The sequence below is a fragment of the Microcaecilia unicolor genome, chromosome 10 (assembly GCF_901765095.1).
Source record: "Microcaecilia unicolor chromosome 10, aMicUni1.1, whole genome shotgun sequence".
Taxonomy (NCBI): Eukaryota; Metazoa; Chordata; class Amphibia; order Gymnophiona; family Siphonopidae; genus Microcaecilia; species Microcaecilia unicolor.
Genome location: NC_044040.1, coordinates 147,818,198 through 147,840,665, shown reverse-complemented (window position 1 = coordinate 147,840,665; position 22,468 = coordinate 147,818,198). Strand labels below are relative to the sequence as shown.

The 22,468-nt window shown below is 43.3% G+C and overlaps 1 protein-coding gene across 3 annotated transcripts in view; it reads left to right on the top strand.

Annotated features, from left to right (window-relative positions):
• Positions 1 to 19,181, top strand: part of SAP130 (Sin3A associated protein 130) — a 119,141-nt gene extending 99,960 nt beyond the window's left edge. For all 3 annotated transcript variants that reach the window (XM_030216399.1, XM_030216398.1, XM_030216400.1), the window contains exons 18-21: positions 2,650 to 2,775; positions 5,418 to 5,521; positions 6,185 to 6,298; positions 18,824 to 19,181. In XM_030216399.1, the coding sequence (XP_030072259.1) occupies positions 2,650 to 2,775; positions 5,418 to 5,521; positions 6,185 to 6,298; positions 18,824 to 18,982 (503 nt within the window). In that variant the 3' untranslated portion in view covers positions 18,983 to 19,181. The remainder of the gene's footprint in view (positions 1 to 2,649; positions 2,776 to 5,417; positions 5,522 to 6,184; positions 6,299 to 18,823) is intronic.
• The last annotated feature ends 3,287 nt before the right edge of the window (positions 19,182 to 22,468 follow it).

Below are 22,468 nucleotides of genomic sequence, written 5' to 3'. Positions count from 1 at the left end.
TGAAGCATTCAACTCCTGAGACACTCAGCTGTATTAGCTGTCTGATGTGGGCAGCTCTGATTGCCTGAGACACTCAGCGTTATCAACTGCCTGAAAGAATTAGCAGCGATGTCATCCAGAAGTCAGCAATGTTTCAGTTTCAGGGTTTCAGCTGCATTGCTACTTACACACATCGTCTTTATTGTATCCTACGGCTGTCAGGTTGGAGTTTGTCTTCTGTTGTGTTTCTTGACACCTTTCCTTCTGGGTTTGTATCCTGTCAGATGTTATTTGCAGAGAATAAGGGGTCCTTTCACTACCTTGATAAGGATCAGAAGAGATGTTCTGGGAGTGGTGAGAGGAACACTCCAGTGAACAGTGGAAGCAGTCTAGCTTTTCAGGGCAACCTGCAGTCCTCCCATGTTTTCTTTGCCACCTCAGAAAAGGTTTCTTCCAAAGCAGGTCTTGATTACATGACATTTTCACCTTTAGGGTAATTGTATTGCAGCAACCATGGCACAGTTCTGTGATTTGTGGCATTCTTGTTCCCATAGCCTGCAAATTCCTCTACCTAGTTGTTTCATCTCTGTGAGGACAGAGTACAGGCGGAATATTTAGAAGAATATGTTACGTTTTGTGTCTTATACCAACTTCAGAAAGCAAGTCTAGTTAAATATTCGTGACAGACACTGTAGTCCTCATGAGATTTCTTTCATTCAGACTCCTGAAGATCCTACAGGCATATTGCGGGACACAGCAACTTTCTACGCCAGAGTTTCTCCTCTGGAACTGCCTCATCTACAATGGGGGAGCACTGGTCAAGTCTGGAAAAATGGTGCAAACAGCACTTCTGGAACATGCCCCCCCTTGCTTTGACACCAGTCTATAAGGCTAGGACTGGCAGGGCCATTACACAGGGCCCAGGGGTGTTAAACCTGGTGGTGCTGGGTCCTTTCCCCTGTTTTCCCCTCCCCTTCTCTTTGATCGTTATGAGGAGCTGGTGCTGCAGTATATTTTTCAAAACAAGAAAATTATTTTCTTCAATATCCAAGTCTGCCTTTTTAGACAGCTGGACTGCTCCATTGGTTGAGAGTATGGCTCCAGATGTTTAGAGTGTCCTCCCACCCTTCTTTCTTCCACCACTATACAGTAGGTTGGGGAAGAGGAAAATGATGCCCTTCTGGGCAATCATAGCACTTCAGCGTATCTGCTAGTTCTTTTGCCTTGGCCTAGAAGCAGGCAACCACTCACTTTCCAATTACAGAAGTATGCTTCCTTCTCTCCTACTGCTTCCATTTTTTAAGCTGCAAAATTAAGAAGCTCTTATTTGGTAGAGAAATAAAGTCTTATCTACCGCACGTCTTATCTACCGCGTGAACCAATACTCTCATATCACCCCTCTCCTCAAGTCGCTTCACTGGCTCCCGATCCGCTACCGTATACAGTTCAAGCTTCTCCTATTGACCTTCAAGTGCACTCAATCTGCAGCCCCCCATTACCTCTCTATCCTCCTCTCCCCATATGTTCCCACCCGTAACCTCTGCTCTCAGGACAAATCACTCCTTTCTGTACCCTTCACCACCGCTAACTCCAGACTCCGCCCCTTCTGCCTCGCATCACCTTATGCCTGGAACAGACTTCCTGAGCCCATGCGCCCTCCCTGCCCATTTTCAAGTCCTTACTCAAGGCCCATCTCTTCTCCCTTGCTTTTGGTGCCTAACCACCTTCCCATTCCTGATACCTACACTGACTATATAGTTTTTACCTTTAGATTGTAAGCTCTCTTGAGCAGGGACTGTCCTTCCCCATGTTTAAACTTGTACAGCGCTGCGTAACCCTGGCAGTGCTATAGAAATGCTAAGTAGTAGTAGTAAATATCTGTGTCTGTTAGGGCGTTTGTCCTGGTCTGAGAGCACTCAGGAAGTAGGTAAGTTGCTCCCGCCAGGGATGTTAACTATCGGGATCAAGTGGTACAAGGTGGTTTGTCTTAGCCCATACTATTCTGATCGGTTCCCTTTGGACTTTTTCTTCTTGCAGTTCAGCTACTGCTTCAGGCCTTCACATTTTGTTTTTGTGAGAGGGTTCTAAGGGTGGTTTCATCTGAAGCCCTTTCTGCTGGACTTAAGTCATTAGTTTGAAGATATGACATACATCTTCCTTACATTTGTAGTGTTCTTTGCTTGGATTCTAGCTATTCCGGCAGTAATTTGATTTTCATTCTTGTTCCTACTTCTTCCCGTTATGTTTAAAAATCTTTTTCTTCCTTCTTTATAATTAGACAATTCTGTTCATCTGATACTTCTCAACTGTGTTTTGGTTCACTGTGCTCCTGCCAGCCTTCCTATCCTTTGAGATTAGATTTTGATTGGCTTCAAGCTTGACCCACTACCCTATTTGGGGCAAATTGCATAGAACTACTTGTTTCTGTGTCTTCATCAGCTGGTCAACAGACATATCCCACAGGTTCTGGACTGGTCCAGTAGGACTAAAGGAAAGAAAATTATCGGTTAAAACATAATTTCTCCTTTGATTATACACATGTAAATACCTGGATTTGCACTTGTAAATCATGAATAGGGCTTCTAAAATCAGGGCCATAATGTATAGGGCATGGCTGGTGCTGCTAATGCCTTACTGCTTTCAGGGTTAGCATGTATTTGTTTCTTTTAGATGAAGAAGGGGTAAGATATGTTCCAGTGCGACCACGCCCTCCCATCACACTTCTGCGTCAGTACCGCAATCCTTGGAAAGCTGCCTATCACCATTTCCAGAGATACAGTGATGTGCGGGTCAAAGGTTAGTTCTCTTTAATGCATTGGTATTACCTAACTGAGGAGGAGCCAACAGCATACCTTTTTACTTCAGTTGTAGTACACGTTATTGTTAGTTAAACTTTACTCATAATTTAATATGGTTTTTAAACGCACGATAATTGAGACCTTTTGATAGGTACTCTGGGATTGACCCTCTAGTACATCCTGAGGTGCTACCTAGACTAAGGCTGATATTGGGCCAAACTCCAGGTCTAGGCACATGCCAGTGTCCATCATTCTCCACTAAATTTGAGTTGGAGAAGTTATTGGAATTAAAAAACGAGTCTCCTGAATAGGGGCGGGCAACCAGAAAACTTTTGTATCCTGTTTTTGTTTTTTTTTTCTTTTTTTTCTTTTTCTTTTTTGCATTTGAAATAAACGCCATTACAAGTGCATCCTTTTAAAGAGTGTGTTTGTTCTCTTTCCCTACTATGCATGCAAGTTCACACATGCACCCTATGGGGAAAAGAGTACACACTATGTGAACAGAGTGTGTAGCCTTAGAGATTGCACTATTATCTGCAGGTGACATTAGTTTCAAATGACAGCACATCCCTATTCCTGAATGATAAGGAGATTCATTTGACCTCACAGCAGGACATAGAGGGGTATTCCCAGATAAATAACGGGGAAGACTGAGACAGCATGAAAAGAGTTTTAAGGGCCTGTTCTTTTTCTTTTAGCATCTCTTCATCGTGAAATTAGCTCCTCTAGAAATTGAAGCAGATGCAGGAGCCACTTTTGCTTCGGACTCATTGGGATGGATGGCTTTAAGGCCTGGTTTGTTAAACACCTTAACAAGTCATCCAACAAGGCTGTTTAGCATAATATTGGAGGGAGGAGGCCTCCCACCATAAATGATAAATGTGATAATTAGTAATACCAAAATAGCCGATTTCAGCTTCAGTGCTAACCAGGCATTTTCAATGCTCAGTTTAGCCCTTGGAGAGGCAATTTGAAATGGCCAGGCCCAATATGACTAAACCTGAAGCTCTTTTATTATTATTATTTTTTTTATTTTTTCATTTATTTTATATAGAAATTTACAAGAAAATATAAGGAAACCAAATTTACAAAAGAGAATAAAGGAAATTAAATATACATCATATAGTCCACATCTTGGGACTTATTACTGTTATCTCTCAGAAATACTCAGGCAAACAGTGCATATCAAATTGACTTATCTCTCAATGAAAGAAAATACTTAGGTAACATTTCCTTGAAAAACAGATTTGTCCAATAAGTCTCCAAATGAGTGGGATCAGGAAACACTATTTTTTCCATAGATAACCAGACACTTACAAAGAAATGTAAAGAAAAATGTAGGTCCCACAGCCAACACCTTTGGTTTAAGCTGCAGGAGCAGCTTCCTGCGAAGCTGTAGTTGTCAGGCCACTTTAAGAAACATTTATTGGCTAACCACAAAATGGAATCTGCTTTTTAGGTTAATACAGTTTAAACCTGAATGTAACCTTGCCAGAGAGCCAAGTTATACTGGTAAATGAATGTAGTACATAAATGTTGCCATACTGGGACAGACTGAAGGTCCATCAAGCCTAATTATGGCTTTGTTGATTAACCATCTGCCTAGGAGGGTTTTTGCTCTTGTTTTCTGTACCGTTTTTTAAATCCTGATGTATTTGCATATTGTTTGCTTAAAGCAGCAGGAGTTCTTGTGGGGTTTTTTTTTTTTAACGTGAGTAAAAAGTATGCTAAAATGTTAGTGTCTAGGCTAGTAATCTGCATCAGTATCGCCCAGTATCTGAATTTCCTAGGGGGTCTTTTACTTAGGCGCACTGGCATTTTTAGCGCGCATTAAAAATAGGCGTGAAGCTAAAGGCACCCATAGAAATACATTGGTGTCTTTAGTGTGTAGCGCGGGCGCATTTTTTTAGTGCGCGCTAAAAACACCAGCACGCCTTAATAAAAGACCTCCTCTGGTGTGTCTACATGTAGCCATTCTATGACAGCATATAGGGCCATGCACACATGGTCTCTGTGAACCCCCCAGATGGTACACATGTGCATGCTATCCATGTCTGTTAATTGACTATTAGGATCATCTGATGGATTGTGTAACTTAGGAATTATAGTGCTGATCAGGCACATACTACACTGTAGCCATTGGCAGTGGAGATGGAACAATGGTGTTATGTGCATGGGATTAGATTACTAGTAAGACAAATGAGCAGCCCTATAGTCAGCAGAGTACTTTGGCAAGGACAAATCAAGATCAAGTGTGCATATGTAATATTGCATCATACTGTACGCTGTGAGTTTATCTTATTGGGCAAACTGGATAAACTGTGCAGGTCGTTATCCGTGGTCATCTACTACATTCTTCGGCCACTTAGAGGTGACATTTGAGAAATACTGATTTTCAGGCAATGTATTCTCCCTGGCCCTACCTTTGAATCTAAAGTGTCCCTAGCCTTTGCTGAGCTCAAGGTCTGTTCTGGTTGTTTCTGACCTACTTTTGTTGCTGCACATAGGCATAAGGGCATTTTGTGGCATGACAGAAAAGTGAGTAAAGATGGGTCCGATAGGGGGAGATTTGGTGGCGTGTCTACATCTTTGATCCTTTCTAGAGCCCGATATAGGGTTTTCATTTTCTTTTGGTTGCAGAAGAAAAGAAGGTGACGTTACAGGAGATTGCCAGTCAGAAAGGGATATCCTGTCGGGCCCAGGGCTGGAAGACCCATCTCTGTGCAGCACAGTTATTGCAGCTGGTGAGTGTGCAGTGGTCAACATAGTTATCAGAGCATGCTGCAGTAATAATGCAGTGCAAGTCATGTACTTAGCACTTGTGAAGATAATCCTTAACTGTCTCTCTCTGGGTGTAAGTGCTTGCTTCAACTGTTTTTTTTTTTGTTTGTTTGGGGGTCTTTTTGCCTTTTACTGCTTCCTCTCTATGTGTTTGGGGTGTGTTTAGAATGTTTCACCTTTTTCTGTGCTGCAAGCCACAGATTTTAAATATCTTTCCTCTATCCTTACTTTGATTTTAGCATTTTATGCTTAATATATATGTCTATGTGATTACTTGCATGCTCTAAAATTAGAAAACTCATCAGATTTAGAATAGTGGGAGCTTTCAAGATCTGAAAAAAAACAAAGTAAATGTATGATTTTAGTGATTAAGTTGCTCAATAAAACCTTTTGCTAGTATTGCCTCATGAGAGAACAATTCAGATGCATACAACATTTATTTTTTAAAGAGAAATATTTAAAATTTGTAGTTTCAGTAAAAATTAACTGTATATGGATGTTGCTGTACAAATGCATAATTATATACAAACTTATATAAATGCATTGTGGATTTGCTGCAGAGTCTACATACAAACTGCTGTAGAATCTAAGGGTCTTATTATCTGTTGGACTGAAATGTTTTGCAGACAAACTTGGAGCATGATGTGTTTGAGAGACTCACCTCACTCCAAGAGGGAATTATCCCAAAGAAAAAAGCAGCTACAGATGATGATCTGCACCGCATCAATGAACTGATTCAGGTACAGACTGTAATATAGGCATATTGTAAACTGCTCTGAGTTGAGAATAGGATATACAGTGCTGAGAGAGTTTGTGAACCCCAGGTACAGTAAGGTTTAATTAAAACCAGGCTTTTCTTATGCTATAAAAGAGGTATAAATTAACTAATTTTGTGTTCTCCGAGGACGAGCAGGCTCAATAGTCTTACACATGGGTCGTCACCCACGACGGCCCAGGAGACCGGAATTAGTCAAAAAGTTAGAACTTTCGAGAAGCAACGTCGCGCAGGGCAAGACGCACTGCGCATGCGTGAGCAGTTTCCCACCCAAGACGCAAGCGTGTCCCTTTAGTTTTTCCTTATCCGCAACTTGGATAGTCGCGATTTTTCGAGCTGTTCGAATTTGGTCCAGAAGACTGTTTTTTTTTTGGCATTTTTGCTGCCCCTTTTTCCTTCGCTAGCTATTCTCTTTTTAAAAAAAAATAGTTTCCCTTATTTCTTAGCTTTTTTGTCACTTTTGGAAGTTTTCTTCATTTTTCGTTGCGGCCACCTTTAGGCTGCTCGGCCACGTCTTTTTTCCCTCTTTTGTGCCTTTTTATTTGGCACCATCGAGCTTTTTGATTTTGCGGACGCTATTTTCCCGCCCATGTCATCGAAGACTCCCAGCGGCTTCAAACGCTGTACTCGCTGCAACCGGACCATCTCGGGTACCGACCCCCACACGTGCTGCCTCCAGTGTCTTGGGCCCGATCATCTTCCAGCCGCCTGTAAGCTGTGTAAGTTGATGAAGAAAAGGACCCAGGTGGCTCGAGAGGCTCAGCGCGAGAGTCTTTTTCTGATCGGTCCTTCGATGTTGGCATGGACATTGGTACCGAGGTCGTCGACACCGGGAGTCCAGGTAATGGCTGCCAAAAGACCGCATCGAGCTGGGAGCAGCGAGGCATCGAGTGGGTCTCCACCCATCTCGAGGCCTACTGCTATGCAGGCCCCCCGGGGACCGACCTTTGTCAGACCCGGCCCCGAGGAGGCGTGAGGATTCCACGTCCTCCTCTTCGGTACCGAGGAGTCTCGATGACGGGTGTCGAGCAAAGGCGAAGAAGTACCGTCATCGATCTCCATCCAGACATGCTACCGAGAGCTCCGGGGAGCCGAGGGAGTCAGCACCCGAGAAGCGTCGGCGCCAGGAGGATCACTCACCCTCCATTCAGGAGGTGCCGATGTGTCGGTCATCCGGCAGCCTGGTACTGGCTCTCGAGCCCCCTCAGGTTCTGGCACCGACTCCTGCACCGGCCCCCCAGCCTTTTCTGATGGAAGCTCTTGACAAGCACATCCGGGCCCTTCTTCCAGAGCTTCTGGAAGGTTTGCTTCGTCAGTCTGCCTCGGTGTCGGGGGTGCTTGCGCCTCCCGTACCGACTGCAGAGACGGCGTCTGGGCCATCACCTGTGAGGAGGTCCCCGCCCTCAGTGCCACTTGCGGTACCGGAGCCAGTTGCCACCCGGGTCGACTCCCCCTCAACGTCAATGGAGGAAGCTTCAGCGCAGTCCAGGCAGGGGACGAATTCTCGACATCCTCCATGAGGTCGTCGATCCTGGCTCAGGTTCGGGCAGCTCTTAGGGAGCTTCTGTCCGATACCAAAGAGGAGCGCTCATGGGGAGAAGAGGAAGACCCCAGGTACTTTTTGGAGGAGGAGTCCTGTGGGCTTCCCTCTGATCCTACTCCACCGATTGAAGTGCGGATGTCTCCACCTGAGAGTCTTACTTTCTCATCCTTTGTACGGGAAATGTCTAAGGACATTCCATTCCCTATGGAGGTTGTGGATGAGCCCAGGGCTGAGATGCTGCAGGTCCTGGATTATCCTTCTCCACCTGCTAAGGTTGCAACAGCCCCTCTGCATAATACACTCAGGGAAGTGCTAATGCGGAATTGGTCTTGCCCTCTTTCTAATCCAGTGGTCCCCATGAAGTCCGAGTCCCAGTACAGAGTCCGTGGAGAGCCTGTAATGGTGAAGGCCCAACTTCCTCACGATTCCTTGGTGGTGGATTCTACTCTCAGAAGAGCCAAGAGTACTAGAGACTATGCCTCGGCGCCCCCAGGCAGAGAGTCTAGGACCTTGGACTCTTTTGGGAGACGAACGTATCAGGCCGCTATGCTCGCCACCAAGATCCAGACTTACCAGCTCTACACTACTACTACTACTTAACATTTCTAGAGCGCTACTAGGGTTACGCAGCGCTGTACAAAATAAACAAAGAAGGACGGTCCCTGCTCAAATGAGCTTACAATCTAAAGAACGAAATGTCAAGTTGTGCAGTCTAGATTTCCTGGGTAGAAGTGTAGAGGCTAGGTGCCGAAGGCGACATTGAAGAGGTGGGCTTTAAGCAGAGATTTGAAGATGGGGAGGGAGGGGGCCTGACGTATGGGCTCGGGGAGTTTGTTCCACGCGTGGGGTGAGGCGAGGCAGAAAGGGCGGAGCCTGGAGTTGGCGGTGGTGGAGAAGGGTACTGAAAGGAGGGATTTGTCTTGAGAGCGGAGGTTACGGGTAGGAACGTAAGGGGAGATGAGGGTTGAGAGGTAAGGAGGGGCTGCAGATCGAGTACATTTGTAGGTTAGTAGCAGAAGCTTGAATTGAATGCGGTACCTGATCGGAAGCATTGGTGAGGCAACTGTCCAGTTTAGTTGAAGCACTTCCTCCAGAGCTTGCTGAACCTTTTCACCAGGTGGTCAGGCAGCAGAACGCGTGTCACAAATTCCTGGCCAGGGGGTCTTACGACACTTTTGATGTTGCACCCCGAGTAGCTGCTCAAGGTAGTGATGTCATGGCTGCGTGTCTCTGACCTGGATCATAAGACCCAGCAGCGAATGACTGATGTTCCTTGCTGGGGGGATAATCTCTTTGGAGAAAAAGTAGAGGACATGGTGGATCAGATGAAAAAGCATCATGATGCCATGGATTCTCTCTCCCGCCAGACGTCTTCTGCTACTGCCTCCTCTTCTAGGAGGTTTTTTGGAGGGAGAAGGAGTGCCCCCTATTCCTACAACAGGCGTAGGTACACTCCTCCTGCTTCCCGGCAGCCGGTTCAGGCTCAGCCCCAGCATGCTCGTTCTCATCAACGCCGTGCACCTAAGGCCCCTAGGGCTCCCCAGCAAAAGCAAGGGACGGGCTTTTGACTGGCTCGAGTGCAGCATAGCCGCAGTAAAAGTGTCCGTACCGGGCAGCTTGCCTGTCGGGGGAAGATTGATATTTTTTCACCAAAGGTGGCCTCTTATAACCTCCGACAAGTGGGTTCTTCAAATAGTCCGGTTAGGATACACACACAATCTGTCATCGAAGCCTCCAAATTGTCCACCAGGAGCTCAATCCTTCAGCTCCCAGCACAAGCAGGTACTTGCAGAGGAACTCTCCGCCCTTCTAAAGGCCAATGTGGTCGAACCCGTTCCACCTGGGGAAGAAGGGCTGGGATTCTATTCCAGGTACTTCCTTGTGCAAAAGAAAACAGGGGGGATGCGTCCCATCCTAGACCTAAGGGCCCTGAACAGATTCCTAGTCTGAGAAAAGTTCAGGATGGTTTCCCTGGGCACCCTTCTTCCCATGATTCAGGAAAACAATTAGCTATGCTCTCTGGACTTAAAGGATGCCTATACTCACATCTCGGTATTCCCAGCTCACAGGAAGTACCTTCAATTTTGGTTGGGAACTCAGCACTTTCAGTACTGTGTACTGCCCTTTGGCCTAGCATCTGCGCCCAGGATCTTCACAAAGTGCTTGGCAGTTGTCGCAGCATTGCTACGCAGACTGGGCGTGCATGTGTTCCCTTATCTCGACGATTGGCTGGTGAAGAGCACTTCAGAGACAGGAGTTCTACAGTCCATGCGGATGACTATTCAAATGCTGGAGCTACTGGGTTTTGTAATCAATTATCCCAAGTCCCACCTTGTCCTGGTTCAGAAATTGGAGTTCATCGGAGCTCTGTTGGACACTCAGACGTCTCAAGCTTATCTTCCCCAGGCAAGGGCAGACAATCTCCTGGCCCTAGTGTCCTCAGCTCGAGCGTCTCAACGGATCACAGCTTGGCAGATGTTGAGACTCTTAGGACACATGGCTTCCACAGTTCATGTAACTCCCATGGCACGCCTACATACGAGATCAGCTGAATGGACTCTAGCTTCCCAGTGGTGCCAGGCCACAGGGGATCTAGAGGATATCATCCATCTTTCCACTGGCTTTTGCAGTTCCCTTCAGTTTTGGACCATTCAATCCAATTTGACCTTGGGACGTCCATTCCAAATTCCTCAGCCACAAAAAGTGCTGACGACGGATGCATCCCTCCTGGGGTGGGGAGCTCATGTAGATGTACTTCACACTCAGGGAGCTTGGTCCTTTCAGGAGAAGGATCTTCAAATCAACTTCCTGGAATTACAAGCGATCTGGAACGCTGTCAAGGCTTTCAGAGATCGGCTGTCCAGTCAAATTATTCTAATTCAGACGGACAATCAGGTTGCTATGTATTAACACCAACAAGCAGGGGGGCACTGGATCTCGCCTTCTGTGTCAGGAAGCCGTCAGGATGTGGCTTTGGGCTCACCACCACGGTATGTTTCTCCAGGCCACGTATCTGGCAGGCGTAAACAACAGTCTGGCTGACAGACTGAGCAGAATAATGCAACCTCAGGAGTGGTCATTGAACATGGATGTTGTCTGCAAGATCTTCCGAGCGTGGGGCACCCCTTCGGTGGATCTTTTTGCCACTCAGACCAATCACAAAGTCCCTCAGTTCTGTTCCAGGCTTCAGGCTCACAACAGACTAGCATCAGATGCTTTTCTCCTACATTGGGGGACAGACCTTCTGTATGCCAATCCTCCCATACCTCTAGTAGGGAAAACTCTGCTGAAACTCAGGCAAGACCAGGGAACCATGATTCTGATTTCTCCTTTCTGGCCCCGTCAGATCTGGTTTCCTCTTCTTCTGGAGTTGTCCTCCGAAGAACCGTGGAGATTGGACTGTTTTCCAACACTCAGAACGAGGGGTCGCTTCTGCATCCCAACCTCCAGTCTCTGGCTCTCACGGCCTGGATGTTGAGAACTTAGAAGTTGCCTCTTTAGTCCTTTCAGAGGGTGTCTCCCGAGTCTTGCTTGCTTCCAGAAAAGATTCCACGAAAAAGTGTTGTTGTTTTAAATGGAGGAGGTTTGTCGTCTGGTGTGACAGCAAAGCCCTAGATCCTTTTTCTTGTCCTACATGAGCGCTGCTTGAATACCTTCTACACTTATCAGAGTCTGGTCTCAAGACCAACTCCGTAAGAGTTCACCTTAGTGCAATCAGTGCTTACCATCAACATGTAGAAGGTCAGCCTATCTCTGGACAGCCTTTAGTTCGCTTCATGAGAGGTTTGCTTTTGTCAAAGCCCGCTGTCAAACCTCCACCAATGTCATGGGATCTCAATGTCGTTCTCACCCAGCTGATGACAAGCTCTTTTTGAGGCATTGAATTCCTGTCATCTGACGTACTTGACCTGGAAGGTCATTTTCTTGGTGGCTGTTACTTCAGCTCGCAGAGTCAGTGAGCTCCAAGCCCTGGTAGTGCATGCACCTTATATCAAATTTCACCATAACAGAGTAGTCCTCCGCACTCACCCTAAGTTCTTGTCAAAGGTGGTGTGGGAGTTCCATCTGAACCAGTCAGTTGTCTTGCCAACATTTTTTCCCCGTCCACATAACCGCCCTGGTGAGGACAAGTTGCACACCTTGGACTGTAAGAGAGCATTGGCCTTTTACGTGGAGCGAACAAAGCCCTATCGACAGTCCGCCCATCTGTTTGTTTCTTTTAATCCCAATAGGATGGGAGTTGCCATTGGAAAACGCACCATCTCCGATTGGCTAGCAGATTGCATTTCCTTCACTTATGCCCAAGCTGGGCTGACTTTGGAGGGCCATGTCACGGCTCACAATGTTAGAAATTACAAATTTGCTCCAGACTGTTGAAATACAAAACTCTTTATTAAACACATGCGCTTCAAAACCTGCTCATGTGCATTTTAAAATCTGTAAATACACACACAACTCTCTTCTGTCTTTCATACCCATTCACTCCTGTAGCGTGTCTGCTTAGTGACTCTATAAGCGTTTAAAGTTTTATACAACTTGCTGTTTTGAATATTATTGCACTGCACATTATATTTCACATTTTACATTCCTCAAATAAATATCACAGTGTACACAAAATTAAAGGCAAACATTCTTTGTAATTCTGCTGTCTTTGATCTTCCAGTTTCCCTTTCTTACAATGTCTATTTTGAGGGTTTGCAAAAAGTCTCCAGTGCTTTCCTCAATAAGTAAATGAGTCTGCTTTCAATACTCTTCAGGCACTACGTTGGAGGAATGAGTTACTCATGGTAAAATTTGCTGTGGTCCTTAACCAAACGTCGGTTAAGGACCACAGCAAATTTTACCATGAGTAACTCATTCCTCCAACGTAGTGCCTGAAGAGTATTGAAAGCAGACTCATTTACTTATTGAGGAAAGCACTGGAGACTTTTTGCAAACCCTCAAAATAGACATTGTAAGAAAGGGAAACTGGAAGATCAAAGACAGCAGAATTACAAAGAATGTTTGCCTTTAATTTTGTGTAACACTGTGATATTTATTTGAGGAATGTAAAATGTGAAATATAATGTGCAGTGCAATAATATTCAAAACAGCAAGTTGTATAAAACTTTAAACGCTTATAGAGTCACTAAGCAGACACGCTACAGGAGTGAATGGGTATGAAAGACAGAAGAGAGTTGTGTGTGTATTTACAGATTTTAAAATGCACATGAGCAGGTTTTGAAGCGCATGTGTTTAATAAAGAGTTTTGTATTTCAACAGTCTGGAGCAAATTTGTAATTTATAACACGAAGGCTCCGGTAGTATATTTGAGTCCCTGATTGTACAATATAATAGAATCACAATGTTAGAGCCATGGCTGCATCAGTGGTTCACTTAAAGTCAGCCTCCATTGAAGAGATTTGCAAGGCTGCGACATGGTCATCAGTCCACATATTCACATCTCACTACTGCCTTCAGCAGGATACCTGTCGTGACAGTCGGTTTGGGCAGTCGGTGCTGCAGAATCTGTTCGGGGTTTAGAATCCAACTCCACCCTCCTAGGCCCATTTCTGTTTTGTTCCAGGCTACACTCTCACTTAGTTGTGTTTCTTTTCAGGTCAATCTCAGTTATGTCCTCGCCGTTGCAAGGCCCAATTGACCAATGTTTATTGTTTTGAGTGAGCCTGGGGGCTAGGGATACCCCATGTGTAAGAATATTGAGCCTGCTTGTCCTTGGAGAAAATGAAGATACATACCTGTAGCAGGTATTCTCCGAGGACAGCAGGCTCAATATTCTTACAACCCTCCCTCCTCCCCTTGGAGTTGTTCCTCATATATATATTTTGCTTTTTACTAACTGAAGGGACACACGTCTAGGGCGGGAAGCTGCTCACGCATGCGCAGTGCGTCTTGCCCCACGCGACGTCGCTTCTCAAAAGTTCTAACTTTTTGACTAATTCCGGTCTCCTGGGCCGTCGCAGGTGATGACGCATGTGTAAGAATATTGAGCCTCCTGTCATCGGAGAATACCTGCGACAGGTATGTATCTTCATTTTTTCTTCAAATATAAATGTACAAATTAGAAATTATACAGTAAATGTACCTCTAATTTTCTTAAAACAGATGGCTAATTAAAACCAGTAAGTCTTCAAGACCGAGTTCATGCATCCTGTCCTATATAAAGGTCCATAAAATACTGAATTACTTATAAGATTCTGACCCTCACTTTTAAGGTGTTGCGCTTGGGTTCGCCTTCATATCTGGTCAATCTGATCACTCCTAATTGTCCTATACGTGAGCTCAGCTCCGCTCCGCATTCACCATCTATCTGTTCATTGTGCTAGTCTTTGTTCCACTTGCTCCTCTGCATTTTTTTTTTTGTTTGGCCCCTTTTCTTTGGCATTCATTACCTCCTTCCCTGAAGTCTGAGCTTTTGCTCCCCTGTTTTTGCTGTCTCCGTAAAGCTCATTCTGTTTTCCCAGGCGTTCCCCTAACCCTATGGCTTTTAATTCTTTGGCAATGGGTTCCAGTAGGTGATTGGTTGTCTCTGTTTCCTTACCCGCCTTCGCTGTATCTCCCTTTTCTGACTTATTCTGATTGTTTCGCCTTCTCTCCTGATATTGGTGTTCTTTTCCTATTTTCTTCCTTATTAATTGTTTGTAAACCACTTTGATTTGTTGTGAAAAGCGGTATATCAAGTCTCCAGTAAGCATAAACATTTTCTGTTTGGTCTTCACCATAAAAGTTAATGGGAGCTCACCATGCCATGATTTAAAAAAAAAAAATTTGAGGCTCTATGAAAGAGTAATTGATCCATCCATCTGGACAGGATTAAAGGACCATTTCTAAATATTTGAGGTTCATCCATCTGCTGTCAGACAATCTACAAATAGAAAAAGTTGAAGGCTGCAGTGACTCCTACCCAGGAGCGATTATCTTGTAAAGATCACTCCAAGAGAAAACTGGAAGTCACAAAGAACCTCAGACTAACATCTAAAGGTCTGCTGTTGATGTGCAAGTGTATCTGTCATCCATCAGGAATAAACTGAATTGGAGCAGTGTTCATAAGTGAATAGCTCAGATAAAACCACTGTTTTCTATCAAGAACATTCCTGCCTACCTCAGATTTGCTAAAGAGCATCTGGATAACCTAGAAGACTTCTGGAATAGGAATAATGTTCCCTGGACAGATAGTGAAAAATTCAATTTTTCAGCCACAGTAGCAAAGGCTTTGTGTGGGGAGAAAAGAACACATTGCCTTCCAAAGTAAGAACCTCAGATCTATTGAGTCATGGTGGTGGAGAAGTTGTGGTATAGGGCTGCTCTGCATCAGGACCTGGATGACTTGTCATTAACAATAAAACCATGAATTCTGCTTTACATCAGAAAATTTGAGAGAAGACTATGGGCCATCTAACTGAAAGCTGAGCCAGAAGTGGGTAAATCTAGAGAGTGGCTGAAAAAGATGTATTGATTTTTAGGTTGGCTATGTCAAAGTTCCCTACCTAATCCTATTAAAATAACTGTTGTGGGAAGATCTAAAGTGAGCTGTTCATGCAGGGGCACCCTCAAATGTCACAGAGCTGAAACTGCTCTGCATTATTATTATTTGTTACATTTGTATCTCACATTTTCCCACCTATTTGCAGGCTCAATGTGGCTTACATAGCACCGTGGAGGCATTCGCCAACTCCGGTGATGAAACAAATACAAAGCGATGTTATGGTCGAATAAGATTCATGTGTTACAGACACATTAGAGAATCTTAGAGAAGGGAAGTTATATAGGGTTCATTACGGGCTTTGGTTTCGTTGTGTTTCATGGTTCAGGCGCTTAGGTTGGGTTGGTAGGGTATGCCTTGTCGAACAGGTTGGTCTTAAGTAATTTCCAGAAGTTAAGGTGGTCATACGTTGTTTTCATGGCTTTTGGTAGTGCATTTCACAATTGTGTACTCATGTAGGAGAAGCTGGATGCGTAAGTTGATTTGTACTTGAGTCCTTTGCAGCTAGGGTAGTGAAGATTTAAGTATGTTCTTGTTGATCGGATTGTGTTTCTAGTTGGTAGGTCTATGAGGTCAATCATATATCCTGGGGCTTCGCCATAGATGATTTTGTGGACCAGGGTGCAGATTTTGAAACTAATCCGTTCCTTGATAGAGAGCCAATGCAGTTTTTCTTGAAGGGGTTTGGCGCTTTCGTTTTGCGATTTTCCAAATATAAGCCTGACTGCTGTGTTTTGAGCGGGCATGAAAGTATGGGCCAAAACTCTTCAAGGTCATCATGAGATACTGATCAACAGGTAGAGGAAAGGTATCACCAATTACTGACTAAAGGGTTCCCATACTTTCATATGAAAATATTTCTTGAATCTTTGTTGAATAAATAAAAATTAGGGCTGTATTTTGATTACAAATTTTAATTGCAATTAATCATATGATTGCAAGATAATATCAGAAGTGAGCAGAGAGAGCTTAAACTAACAGTATTATCTTTTTTTAACTACAAATTGCAGCCCAAAAACGCATTCAGCATATGGAAAGTAAACATTCTAACAATGTTGTCTTTTTTAACCATAAGAACAGCTAAAACACATTCAGCATATGGAAAGTAATGTTTGAGGCAACCATTGAGGCACACAAGTTTTTCAACAGAGTAGATATTCAGTCCGTGGTGGTAAATCATTTTTAAAGAGGCAAGGTCCCACCCCACTGATAAGGGCAGCCTTGCGGTACTTTGATGATAGGAGGGGGTATTTTGCCTCTTCGGAGAAGGAAAGGGTGACATTTAAGGCTGGGAACCTGGAAGTTAATCTCCATATAAAATCAGGACAGACTTCAACAACACCTATTTCCTCTACCCAACCCTCCCATTTCTACTGGCCTCCATTTGGCTGTACACTGTGGTGCAAGATCAAAGTGGTCTGTTTCTTCAGTGTTGTGGTCTTTGTTTTTTGGACTTAGCATCCGCTGTGAAAAGGAGCTGTGCTGCATTGAGGGTTTGTGTGACACCCTCGTATGGGGTCTGTCATTTTGAGTGGTGCTCAATAGATTACTTATCCACCCCATTTGTGTGCAAGTTGTTTCTGGTCCACCCCTACTTCTTTGGTCTGGTTGTCGTGCGTATAGGGGTTCCTTCCCGCCTTTCAGAGAGAGCAGGGCATTAGTGCGCTGTAAGCAAACGGGCTGGTCCTCCTGCACATATATGGTACTTTGGTTGTTGTTGCTGCTGCTGTGAGAAGGCTGGGTTCTCTCTCTGCTGCTGAGCCATGGAAGGGAAGGTTGGATGACTTCAGGAGGGCAGGGACAGGAGGGAAGAGAGAGATGTCGGACATTGGAGGAGGGGGGAGAGAGAGTAATTAATGCCAGGTCCATGGGAGTTTGGAGGACTGCCAGGGAGGGGGAAGACCGGCAATAAAGGTCGTTACAGCGTGCTATGCAGTGGCAAGCAAGTGCAGCGGCAGGCTCGGCACGCTCCTCTTGATCCTCCTAATCTGGGTCCTCAGTACCAGCACTGCTTATTGGCTTCCTGCCGGTCTCTGGACAAATGGCCAGTCATAGAGGCTACTATATGCTGAGGCCAACCCCAAAGTCCTAGTTTTGTACATGCTTTTTGGGAACAGGGGAAGGAGAGTGATATGCCAGTATGCTGGGCATGGCACAGAGATAACGCTGCAATTTTCTTTTTTTTAATTGCATTGATTAAATATCACATTAATCGTGGTGTTAATCACTGTTAACATGCAGTCATAATAAAAATCCATTTTTTGTTTGAGTTATTTATTGAGTGAGGTTAATGTTATTTAGTAGTATTCTGTCTCACTGAGATTTAGATTATGGTCTAATCATGTTGTGAGTATAAATTTTGTCCTAAAATAAAAACCATCCTAGCAACTTTAAAGTCTTTATCAGCACTGTAAATGTGAAATGTAGTAAAATTTTGCTTGTACACAGACTCTGTCCAGAAGGGAAACTAAGACACCCTTTTCTCCAGCCATTTTGATGCAACTGTATTGCTGAGAGCACTGTTCATATCTCCCAGGGCAATATGCAGATGTAAAATAATCATACAGCCCCATAATGTCTAGTATATGTGTGTTTTGAAGAGTAGCCTAATGGCTAGAGCAGCAGGCTGAGATCCAAGGAAGCCAGAGTCAAGTCCCATTTCTCCCACTGACACTCTTCATGAACTTGGGTTATTCATTTTGACCTCAGGGCCAAATTTAGGGCCTAACTTACTAATGTGTGTTAACTGCATCTTTTATTTAGCAGGCATGGCTGATCCTAACAAGTTCAGACCCCAAAAAGCAATTGTGAGGGACTCTCTTGTTCCAGATTCTTATTATTGTGCTTTTTTGGCCTTCCTGTCTTTAGCTTCAATTTTTAAGATTGTACTAGCTACTTGTTGGCCTCTTTTTGTAATGTTTGTACTCATGAACTTCAAAATTGTATTGATTTTTAATTTTTTTGTATTTTGTCCATGTAACTAGTTTTTACTGTTTTGTGTTTTTACGTCTTTCTGTTTTAAGATTTTTGTAGGTTGTAAACCACCTGAAGTTGTAGATGGTGCAGGTTATAAATTGTATTAAAAAATAGATTTCCATTAATAGTAATAGGGGTGTGGTAAATAAAGTGCATTCATTTACATTAATATATTAGTGTAGGTTAGTAAATCTAGGCCTTAATTTCTAAGCCTTCCAGGAACAGGGAAATAACTGCTGTACGAGTTAAATCTGAATAATTCTTTGGCGAATAGGTTAGCCAGCACTATTTTTAAATAGCCCTTCAAGGACTGTGCTATGTCTGCTGGCAGCTTGTCCCAAGAGAACATGCAGAAGCATAAGACTATTAATAAGACACTATTAACTGTGCTATATGTGTATGTACTACATCCTGCAGGGACATGAGGAGTGCTGTAATATTCTGCAGTCCAATAATGACTGTGCTCTGTGTGTGTGTGTTTCTTTCAGGGGAACATGCAGCGCTGTAAACTTGTAATAGATCAGATCAGCGAGGCACGAGACTCCATGCTGAAAGTTCTGGATCACAAGGACCGTGTCCTAAAACTTCTGAATAAAAATGGAACTCTCAAAAAAGTATCAAAGTTAAAGCGGAAGGAGAAGGCATGAGATCTAAGGACAGCAAAATCATGAGGAGCAGTGACTGGGATAGGCAGGGTGATATATTTATGTGCTTTGTTTTTGTTTTTTGGGTTTTTTTAAACAAACATGGTGCATCCAAATAAAGCAAGTTACCAAGTGCTGAAACAAGGAGAACTATAGAAAAAAAAAAAAAGGAACATTTGCAGTCTAGAGTGCCAATCGACCAGATATACAACAATCCAATCCTTTATATTGGTACAAGTATCAGCCTCTTTCTTTAACGCTCTCATTTTAAGCACCATCTAATAGAAATGGAATGTTGACTACAACCTTGGTAATGGGCGTTCAGTGCTTTTTCACAACTTTGGCCTTTCTAGGATGGGGTGCATATACTGTGGAGTACCAGGCCAGCAAGCACACATTTTGGAGCACCCTGCCTCCAAAGCAGCCTTGGCACTATCTTCCTAATTTGTTTCAGTTTTGTTTGTAACCCAGAACTATGTGTACTGTGTACTCTTCACCACAATTAGTTGGAAATGGTTCAGAATTACTAGCTTTTATCATAAATGTGTTAAGAGCCATTTCCTGGAGATACGAGTCTATGTGATTTTTTGAATTTGTCTCTCTGGATTTGTGCTGTGTTGGGCTCAGAACAGTGCAGTACTAACAGGTGATGTGATCCTGGTATGGGTATGTGTGTGTGTATATATCACATCTAGAAACCATGAATAAAGGACTTTGAGGGTTTTTTGTATAAGTGACACTGCACTAAAACTGCATGATAGTATTTTTTTTTTTTTTTTTGGGGGGGGGGGGGTTGTAAGAAATTGTGTATTTCATACATCAACTACTGTTGAATAAAATTCTGTACATAGTTACATTACATTATATTGCTTCTTAGAGTTCTGGGCAGAACACAAAAATAATAAACAGGCAAACCCTGTGAACTTACAATTTAACAATAAACAATAATTAGAACAGGCTCATTAAAGACATAAAAACTTATAAAACTATAATAATTGAATGTGTTAACATTACCATTTTTGGTAATTTATTAAACTGAAGAATCTGTTAAGAATTTCTTAAAAAGAAAAGTTTATAATAATTTCCTAAATTCTGGATAATTGGGGTCTTAAATAAACCGGAAGATAATTCCAGATTGCTAGAGTTTGATATTCTAGGCTGCCAGAAAAAAATGGTCCTATATTTCAACCTTTTTGAATTAGGAATATAGGAGCAGCCATACTGGGTCAGACCAATGGTCCATCTAGCCAAGTATCCTGCTTCCAGCAGTGGCCAATACAGGTCACAAGTATCTAGCAGAAATCCAAATAGTAGCAACATTCCATGCTACCAATCCTGGGCAAGCAGTGGCTTCCCCCATGTCCATCTCAATAACAGACTATGGACTTTTCCTCCAGAAACTTGTCCAAACCTTTTTTTTAAACCCGGATTTGTTAAACGCTGTTACCACAACCTCTGGCAGCAAGTTCCAGAGCTTAACTATTCTTTGAGTGAAAAAATATTTCCTCCTATTTGTTTTAAAATTGTACTTTTAGAAAGAGTGAAAAATTGATTCCCTTCTACCCATTCTATGCCACTCAGGATCATATCACCCCCCCCCCCCCCCCCCCCCCCCCCCCAGCTGTCTTTTCCAAGCTGAAGATGCCTAACCTCTTTAGGCTTTCCTCATACAGGAGGAGTTCCATCCCCTTTAACATTTTGGTTGCTCTTCTTTTAACCTTTTCTAATTCTGCTGTATTTTTTTTATGAGAGACAGTGACCAGAATTGAATGCAGTACTCAAGGTGAGGTTGCACCATGGAGCGATACAGAGGTATTATAATATTCTTGGTCTTATTTTGCATCCCTTTCCTAATAATTCCTAGCATCTTGTTTGCTTTTTTGGCTGCCGCCGCACACTGAGCAGAAGATTTCAGTATATTATCTACAATCCCACTTAGATCTTTTTCTTGAGTGGTGACTTCTAAGGTGGACCCTAAGAAGGCCTCTAACAGCAATCTGGACATACTTTGACAAATAGGTTGGGGCCATGCCATAAAGAATCTTATATACATTGTACAAACCTTAAACCAGTGGAGGTTCAGTAGTAAAGGAGAAACTCTATAATTTTTATGGTCTGAAAAAATTAAGCGTGCAGCAGTATTCTGGATAGGTTGAATTTTCTTTAAGTGATTCTTTTGACAGCCTGCATATATACTGTTACTATAGTCTAAGACTGACGGAAGAAAACTTTGATCAGACGAAATGTATGTGTATCAAACAATTTGCAGATTCTTTTCAACTTTCTCATCGAAAGGAAAGATTTCTTAAGTAAGTTTACTTGTGATTCCAGAGTCAGGGTGCCTAATAGTGTTATCCCTAAAACCGTAATATTGTCCTCAAAACACAAATTCTGATCACTCAGTTTCAACATGTTATCATTCAACACATTTTGCTGACCTAAAAAAAAGGAACTTAGTCTCCTCCTTGTTGAGTTTGAAACCATGCTGTAATGCTATAGTGTCTACAAAGACGCTGCATTCCAGTGCTTTTGGTATTCCATTGTTTCCATTTTGCACTGACTCATCAATTCATCTCATATTAAGTATGTGACCCCTGAGGCAGATGAGTATGTCCTATCAAAATATGGTCCTTTGTCGGGTCCAATACATGAGTGGTGCCTAATAAAGTTTCATATACTACCCATCCGGCTGCAAGAGTCTTCTTCGTCCACCCCTAACTTCTAGATGTGGTTGTTCTGTGCGTAGCCAGACTGCCAATTTTGGATGGGCCTGAACCCAAAGTGGGTGGGCACAAAATTTTCTCTCTACCCCCCTCCCCCAGCAAAATTTAGTCACGCTAATCAGATGCATCCGTCACACAGGGTAAAGTGCTGCTTTTCAGTGCATCAGATTTCAGAAAATTTATTTAATAGCCTAACACTCTTTTCAGTGAGCTTTCAGAGGCCAAAACCTCCTGCCTCAGGTCAGTATAATGCTGGTACGGTATCCTCGCCTGACCTAAGGAAGGAAGTATTGGTCTCTGAAACTTCATTAACACAGGTACCATATTACTTTATCCTAAATTAAAAATAAAATTATTTTCTTTACCTTTCTTGTATGGCCATTTACTTTTTCTCATGTCGGTCCCAGTCTCTAGATTCTGCTTTCCTTCGTTTTCGCTTAACTCTTCTGCCAGGTTTTCCTGGCCATTTGTCATTTTTCTCTCCTTTTTCTTTGCTTTCTTCAATATTTTTCTGCCTCTCTCCCTCTCTGTCCTGATTTAATTCATTCTTACTATCCATTCTTTAATTTCCTTCATCTACTTTTCATCTTTTTCTCACCCTTGTTCTCCCCATGCCCCTTCCTCTTATTCTCCAGTCTTTCACTACTCCCCTTTTCCATCCAGCAGCTCTCCTTTTTCTCTACCCATCCTTCCAGTAGTCTCCCCTCTTTCTTTCTGCATCCTTCCGTCCAGTGTCACCTTTCTCCCTACCCTTCCATCCAGCATC